This window comes from Manacus vitellinus, unplaced genomic scaffold, assembly GCF_001715985.3.
Source record: "Manacus vitellinus isolate BGI_N305 unplaced genomic scaffold, ASM171598v3 scaffold_1_pilon, whole genome shotgun sequence".
NCBI lineage: Eukaryota > Metazoa > Chordata > Aves > Passeriformes > Pipridae > Manacus > Manacus vitellinus.
The window spans coordinates 30,993,719-31,002,265 of record NW_021939396.1 but is presented as its reverse complement, the minus strand read 5'-3'; the positions used below and the strand labels follow the sequence as shown (position 1 = coordinate 31,002,265).

At 35.5% G+C, this 8,547-nt stretch overlaps 1 protein-coding gene across 1 annotated transcript in view; it reads right to left on the bottom strand.

Annotated features, from left to right (window-relative positions):
• Nucleotides 1-1,567: 1,567 nt before the first annotated feature.
• The window catches only part of JPH1 (junctophilin 1), an 82,821-nt gene continuing 75,841 nt past the window's right edge, over nucleotides 1,568-8,547 (bottom strand). The window contains 2 exon segments of the mRNA XM_018079310.3: nucleotides 1,568-3,978; nucleotides 4,144-4,239. Of these exon segments, the coding sequence (XP_017934799.3) occupies nucleotides 4,159-4,239 (81 nt within the window). The 3' untranslated portion in view covers nucleotides 1,568-3,978; nucleotides 4,144-4,158.

Below are 8,547 nucleotides of genomic sequence, written 5' to 3'. Positions count from 1 at the left end.
TTAATAGATATGTAATCACATAACACGCCATTAAAAGTTATGTAAATAACTATTTCAAGATTTTTAATTAAGCACCCATAAAGAGGTGTTTACATCTTTTAAAGTCAGTACTAGGTTGTATTAATGATTTTTTTAACATACGTCTGTATCTGAAAGGCAAGTTGTAGCCATATGTCACAAAATTTCTGCCTTCAAAGCAAACCTCTCCTTTTAGAAAGCAACGCAAACAATTCCTTGCTCTTTGTGTTGCTTATTGCTTTTCTGATGGGAAGGCAAAGTAATATATACTAAGATTTTATATATATCTATAAACATATATATATGCACTAAAGAAAGAACTAGATAGAGTAAAAAGCTATGATGACAGACAATTCTTTTTTTCTTCAGCCTTTGGCACCTCACCATCGTTCACTTGCTGTTTTTCTGTGTACATTATATATATGGTTTAACCATATATTTATATTTATATTTAACCATTTTAACCATGGAGCTGTCCAAGAAACCAGATGTCAAATTCAAAGGTGAGAGCTCACTGTTTACTGGCATCTGTGGGCAAACACACAACTATGCCAGGAGAAACTACTTTGCCTAAGAAAAACTTTCCTTGCATTTGAAGTGGGGTAAAGTTTTCCATGCTAGATCAAATCCTGAAGCATTAAGTTGCACTGTGTGTCCATCTTTTGGGGCCTTTTTTCCCCTTAGGCATAGCAGAAGCATTCCTACATAACCCCATTTGTAAGTTTACAAGTGATATAAACCACTGGTAAAAACATCTCAGATGCAAAATGACCATCTGCTAATTATGAAAACTTTTTTTCCCTTTTATTTCCGCACAAATCCTTTGCTTGTTGCGGTTAAAAATTTTCTGCTTTGTAGCTACTTCTGTTTATTTTTCTTGAAAATATATTTTTCTCTACTTGAAGAGCCAAAAATTTTCTTCAGGGAGCAGGCTATTTTGTAGAAAATAAAAATTCTGAGAGTTAAGCTTCATGCTGGTAGAATTATTTTAAAGAACAAGTCAGTAATAACTAGTCCGTAAAAATATGTTTCCATTATACAGGAACTACAAATAAAACTTGCTGTCCTCTTCAACTAAACATTAGGATTTCAGTACAGTTGGCTAGTAATCTGAACTAGAATGACAGAAAATAAAATTTTCAGCTGATTGAGTAGTTCAGCAAATGTGGTGGCTTTAAGACAGTTGTAATGGCAATTTTTCTCTGTGTAACACTAGCTCACAGACTTCATGTTAATTTTGAATCTATGAAGACCCCAAGGAGGAGTGAAGTTTAAAAAAGTTAATTCACTGTTAATGGACTCACTGATTAAAACAAAATTGATTAAACAGTCTTGTAGTGAAAGTGTAAAAAGACACAAAAGGAAGCTTGACTTTTTTTTTTAATTATTTATTTTTAATTGTTTCCCAGAATCACTTTTGTTGAAAACAGTAACTCACAATGATTTCAAAGGGACCAGGACTTCACCCATTTTCCTGCTTCACTCCTCGTTTATTGAATTTGTTAGAAAAATTGCTTCCAGAGAGTGAACAAAGTAATTCACAAACAGGAAAAAGTAGTCTGAAACTTTATTAATAACCAACTTATTTTTATTAGAGCAAATACAGTTGTGAAAACTGTACATTGTACATTTTGGGTCAAGAATTTATTATAAATAGAGAAACCCATAGATAAAGAGTTCATTCTTTGACAGCAAGAAACTTTAAATAGACAAAATGACATTATTAAGTACATTGGCAGGCTTCATTGTGCTGTCCAAAATGTAGTGTACAGTATAACAACCAATTATAAATAGCCTTTCATGTAAAATACAACTGTGCACATTTTAGAAAAATACCAACGATTTGTCTGAGCTTTGTTTTAAAAAAGCTTATAAATCATACATATTTATAAATGGTACTAACATGCTTACTTAAATTTATAAACATTTTTCATAAGCTTTGTTACCCATTATTTCCAGAGCATAAAGTATTTTAAATAAACATTTAATAGGAATTAAATATGTCAGTTACAAAATTACCTCCTCATGTCAGGAGACACGGGGTGATTTAACTGCGGGATGGAACACTTCATCCATTAAGTCAAGGCTTACACAGTAACTTTTAAAATTTTGTTCTTATTTAAAAATTACTTTCCTAAATTTAAAACACAATTTAAACTTTTTTTTTTTAAAAAATAAATATACAAGTTTTATTTTCATTTGCTCTCTTTCTGCTTTCTTCTTTATCCACACTGGTCAAAACACAGGATTCTCAACATACTTCTGTAAAAAACACCACGGTGTTACTGCCCTGCTCAGAGCTGCTTCGCTGCACAATATTCGGTCCATACCTATGGTACTTTAATATGCTGAATCAAAAAATAGCTAATGTATTTTGTAAGAATGTTGCCCATTAAACCATGCAAAAACTTAGAAAGTTTACAAACAGGTTCAAAAACTATACCGTATGAAAGATTTTCTAATAGAGCTAAAATAAAACGTAATACAAGCCCTTTGCTTTTTGCAGCTTTAAATTAAAATATTTACTTGCCAAATGATCACACCACATATTCAGTAAATAAGCATGCATTTGATTAATATAGGGTACAATAATTACAGTATAATGGCACATAAAAAGAAACATGATCACATCGTTTGAACAAAGGGCTATGAAACTACTTAAGACAAACCTTCCAAATGAAAAATTTTGAGGCTTTTTTAATGCTGAGGTAAAATCATATATGGATTTTAAAGACACTGAAGGCATCAAATCGATAAACAATCATTTAACATTTTTAAACGCTCTACCTGAATGTATTCAACACAAATCTAGTATTTTAAAATTATGATGATTTAATATGAGCATTAGCTAGCTTAACTGTCATTGGCGTTAATGTGCACCCAGACAAGACTTTATTTTAAACGCTGGTAAAATACCTCAGTGTTGATACATAATAATTGAAATCACCAATTACCACAGCACCAGAATTAAGAAAAAGAAAAAAGAAAAAAAAGTTAGCATGCAAACCCTATAGCTCATCTTTCTTGGCTTACTCTGATATTCCACCTCCTGTTTAGAATGTGCTGATACCAGCATAAGATTTTTATTCTTTTATTATGAAAAATTTTGCTTGCTTTGGAAGCATTTTGGAAGCATTTTTAGGAAGATATCAACGTCTTTAAATTTAACAGTAATGGTATATTACTTTCTAAACCTTAAAGCAAAATGACTCTTCAGGTTTAGGAAAATGAATTTAAGAATTTTATCTTTGGACTAGGAAAAGATATTTGATTTTCTGCTTCTGCTGCTAGGCAGAACTGGTAGCTTTCTCCAGGCTGGACCAAACACTACGTTATGGCTATACCTCAAATTTCATAAACAACAAATGAACAGAATCATGCAAAGGCAAATGAAATTCGATCTCCCAGAACACTGCAGGAGATGTTAAAAGCAGCAGGTAATGGAATAAGACTGGTGACTGATGCTGCTAACTATTTCTTCTAATGAGATAGGAGTGAACGCTGGAATCACTTCCACAGCAACAGAATCCTCTGACCACATTCCTCTGGCAGTCGTTTTCCCATCTCCCCACTAAAAACATCAGACGGTAAAATAGTAAGGCAGCTGTTAGCTTCCATCAACAAAAAGTGCAGCTCCGTACATTTCCAGTTTAGTCACACTCTGCTGGAACAGATGGAGAAGCCAACGCACTTCAGTGGCGGGGCTGCTTCAGCAGATTATTTTGTTTGTTTTCCAACATGGCTGCTTGCTTCAGCTTTCAGAAGACCCCAAAGCCACGAGCCATCAGCAGAGAAACTGATTTGAGCCCCTGGCTGAATTTTCCAAGTTTCATCTCTCTTGCGTCCCATCCTAATTCCAAGCCTCCTTCCCTGTGTCTGAGTATGACAGGTGCCATTTAAAAGGCTGATGACACAACTGCAGAGAACTGTGGGCTAACACCACTAGTTGTCATGACTTCACTGAAGGGTCAAAACAGTTACAATATTAAATAACTATGTTGAATCACATTCAGGCATAGCTATAATTAAAGTGGGGAACATTAAAAGTATGCAAAGAAATTAAATCTTTATCATTTGAGGTGGGGTGGATATGGTGATTTTATACGAAAACAAGACCTTTCTTACCTTTCCTAATTCCAATCAAGTTAGAAAATGGACAAAAAGAATGGCTAAACCAATATTCAACAGCATTACCAGGGCGATCATGACTGAGTTAGGGCCCTGAAAATAAAATAAAGATATGAGAATTAATGCAGCTTTCCACACATGCACAGCAATGATCATGACCCGATTTTACAATTTCTATTGGTTTTGACCTTGATCTGAAGGATACAGACCTTGCTCCTGAAAAATAGCTACTACCCTTGATATTCAGTTGAGCTAAGTATCATCTTTGTGAAAATGAGCTTCATAAATACAAGTGAGAGTATATTATCATGCTGCTCTTAATCATACTGAGATTAAACCACCTGACAAATATGACCATATAAACAAATGAAAACAAACCTATCAACACAAAAGCAATGTCAGCTTAAAACAGAGCAAAACAAAGAATGAGAACTACTTTATGGAAGCCAGAGCGCTCGTCATCTTTACAGCGTGTTCCTTCTCCAATTCCAACTCATTTCAAAACAGACAAAACAAACGTGTTTTATGAAAAGAATACCTTTTTTTTGACAACCAAAGCGGGAGAAAATGTTACTTACTTAACTGGGAAGCTATTGAGTAGTACTTGTGTCATTATTATATCACATGCTCTCCTTCTGAAACAGTCTCATTAAACGCCTTCTACCAGAACACACCCTCACACAGTACATCAGATGGCAGGCCAGATGTGGACTGCTAAGTTCTTGAGTAAGTCACAAAATATGTTATGTCAAGTACTGCTTAAATCTCTGGCGAGTCTAAACCAAATCAGCAGGTCTATCCATTTGCAACAATTCAGAGGTATTTTTTCACATGTTGAGGAACTAGGTGTTCAAGTTCAAACAATGATTAAGATTACCAGGATGCCAGTTAAATGTTGCCAGAGGGATAACAGTACTGGCAGCAGTATTCACATTTTGCTTAATGTCTAAAATATCGACTAGGAAACTGAAAACAAGGTTCAATGATACCTTAGTCAAAGTAATTTTGAGTAACAAGTTCCCACTTACCAGTAGTATGCCTTAACCATCAGGTCACAGAACAGAAGTGGAACCATGTTCCTTCCTCCTTAGTGCAAGTGACTCACCATGTGCCAAAGAATATGAGACACTTGGTGACAGAGAATAGGCATAAAAGCAAAGCACAGCTCCAGATATGGTTACATTTCTGAGCACAGCACTGTAAGGAGCCTCGCTGTGTAACTCAAGGTTAACATCTTTCTCTTCCTGGTACGGTCATAATTACATTAGGTTGGGTACTTCTGTGCTTTTCTACTGTGAAGGAAATCCAAGTTCCCATCAGGATTCCCACCAAATGCACTTGGCAATTGTGAGATTTATGCAGGAAAACCATACTGGAAGACTTGGAGCAATAAGACATGTTTGACTTGAAACAAAAGCTACTTTGAGAATATCTCAGTTTTGCTGTATTGGAATGTTAGTGTAAACACCCTTAGGAGTGAGTGAACCTTCCACTTAATGACTGCTTCTTTTGCAAAAAAATTCCCAGAATCTCATGACAAACATACTAATATTACAAAGTCCTCTACAGGAAGTGTGATTTGATTACACTATTAATTTCCACTAAGATGTGGATTCAGCATCATCTTTCTTTCTGCTGTTGAGAGACTGGAACAGGCTGCCCAGAGAAGTTGTGGATGCCCCATCACTGGAAGTAATCAGTCAGGTTGGATGGGGCTTTGAGTAAACTGGTCTAATGGAAGGTGTCCCTATCCATGGCAAGGGAGTTGGAACTAGGTGATCTTTAAATGCCCCTTCCAACCCAAACCATTTTACGGTTCCATGATCCTATGATTCAAATAGGGACTCCCTATGTGATCAAAATAGTTCCCTTAGGTTGGTCAATAGTTCCCTTATGGGTTGGAATCTCAACTAAAGATTTTACAGTTATACTGCACAAGGAATTGCAAGCAAATGTGAAGGAGATCCTTGCCAAATACCATTAAAATTCACTGGGATTTGGCCACCTACGACTCTGCATACTTGAAAATAACATCTGTGGAAATCACATTGATTTATTATGACTTAAAAAAAAATTTGAACCTATGGGGACTTAACAGGAGCCAGGAACTCATTCATTACCTGAAATATATTGTGGAAAAGCATCCTGGTAGCCGCAAGACAGATTCTGGCTGATTGACAAACAGGGACTGCAGCTCCAACAGCAGCTCAGTATCATAAGTGCACAGTCTCACAAAATTAAGCTTGTTGGAGGGGGAGGGGACTTCTCTTTTGATGCATCTGTCAGTCAGGTTAGGTATAACAATCTCACCAGAATAACATTAGATAAATTAGGCTAAAACCCCTAGGGGCTACGGCCTGAATCAAGAAATCTCATCTACAAAGACAGAAGCAAGTGACAGCTTGAGAACTGGGCTGTTGTAAAACCATGTTGATTTTACATGATGATCACAGAAAAATGTGTCTTTATGATAATGAGTCTATGCCTTATACGAAGACATAAATCTCATCTACTTTGGTCTGCTATGTGCACTTTGTTTCCTCTTCTGACAACTACGCCCTTCAGCCCCAAGCAGGATATCCTGATACACTAAAAAATGATCAAACAATATTTGTGCAGCACATGGTTCTTATGCAATGAACTACCACCTTTTTGTAGACACCTATGAAACAAGCATTTAATGCTTTAAGACAAATACCACAAATAAGACTTTAGTGTCCTGCAAGGGCTTAAAATAGCAAAAGCCACAATTAGTTTGAACAGTCTAAGAGTGATTAGAACAGGTGCACTAAAGAAGTTGTAGTAGAAAATCTTCAGTCCTGCTTAAAAATTGCCCTTTCAGCTTCTCATAAGTCAGACACTTATGTAGTTAAAAATATAACCATACAATTAGTTTTCATCTGGGGAGGAAAGTTAGATATTTTCCTAAAATGTAATGCCGGGAAGTATTAAGACTAGTCTTGTAACTCCACTGCATTAGGAATGTCCATTAAATTTAGCATAAAGTTCCTGCTCAGAGGTTTTATTTAGGATCAGGCAAATACTGATCTATTTTTTTAATATCACGGTAGTTATAGCCCTTACTAAATGGATGTTAAGTTAACAAAGACATGAGAGTTGAACAAAAAGATGGGAGTAGAAGCACACTGGGTAACGTTCAGCAAAACATAGCTTTTAGATACAGGTAAAAACCAGGCTAAACAGTCAGTGTGGTTTAAAAATCCTTACCTGCAAGACGAAAAAAATTACAATGCAGTAAAACACTTGTGCCTGGCCTGGATCTGTCCTAGGGCAGCACACGGTCACGCATGGGCAAACAAAATGTGTATTCATGAATGTACACTACAATGGTGTTTTGTGAAATTCAATCCTATTTTTCACCCAAATCCAAGAAAATCTCAAATTAGCTCATATTCAAGGTGGGATAGCAGCATGCAAACTGAAACTGGAGCCAGAGGCTGCTAACGAGCAGTTAGAAACAACAGTACTGGTTTATGGTCAAGTGTCTCTGTACAACCTTCACACTGTGGTAAATACAATTTACCTAATTATACAATTGGCCTAGTTCTCAGTGAAACAAGGATGATTTATCTCTCATAAATGACAGGTAATTCCTGCAAACAGACAGCTGTTTTTGAGCAGCTGATGAACAGTGACTTTGTCATTGTGCTTTATCCATGATTTTACCTTGATAAAACTGACTCTTATCTTATGAGTTCCAAAATTATTTTAAACTTTGATTTTTGAACATCACAGAGTAAGTACGTAGAGAAACACACTTAAATGTGTAGCATAAGAAGTATGTGCTGATATTTTTCAAGTATAATGGTAGAAAAGGGGATATCTAGAGAATCAGTACTGTTCTATGACTACTTATTGCACAGATAATACTCAATGACATCCTTCAGGATGTAACAGACTCACAGAAAATATAAAACATGAATTTGATTACTAAAACAGCTGCTGCAAGCTTTGCTGCAAATAAAGTTGTTTAACGATCTTAATACAAATTAAAGTTGATGTTTCATTCAGAAGTGAGATATGACTTTGATTTAGATACATGGAAGGAAGAATTGAAAATCTTCCCTTCTGTATCTATGTTCTTAATGCACTATTATCAGAAACTTGGAAAAAGCACAGCACAATTTGACACAGCACTTTCAGATAACCTAATGAAAGTGCTCAATAAATGTTATAGATTCATTTTTGGATTCCAAAAACATGTTTTACCATTCCCTTTTCATGAGAGTGAGGGTTCTTTTCACTTTATATTCCTTAAAAAATACATTTCAAAGCATAACGAAATCATTTGTCAGGATGACTAAAAAGCAATTGCAATTTCTTACTAAAATAAAATAATTCCCCAATGAAAGTCTAGAGTTCTGAAGTCTCTCAACATTC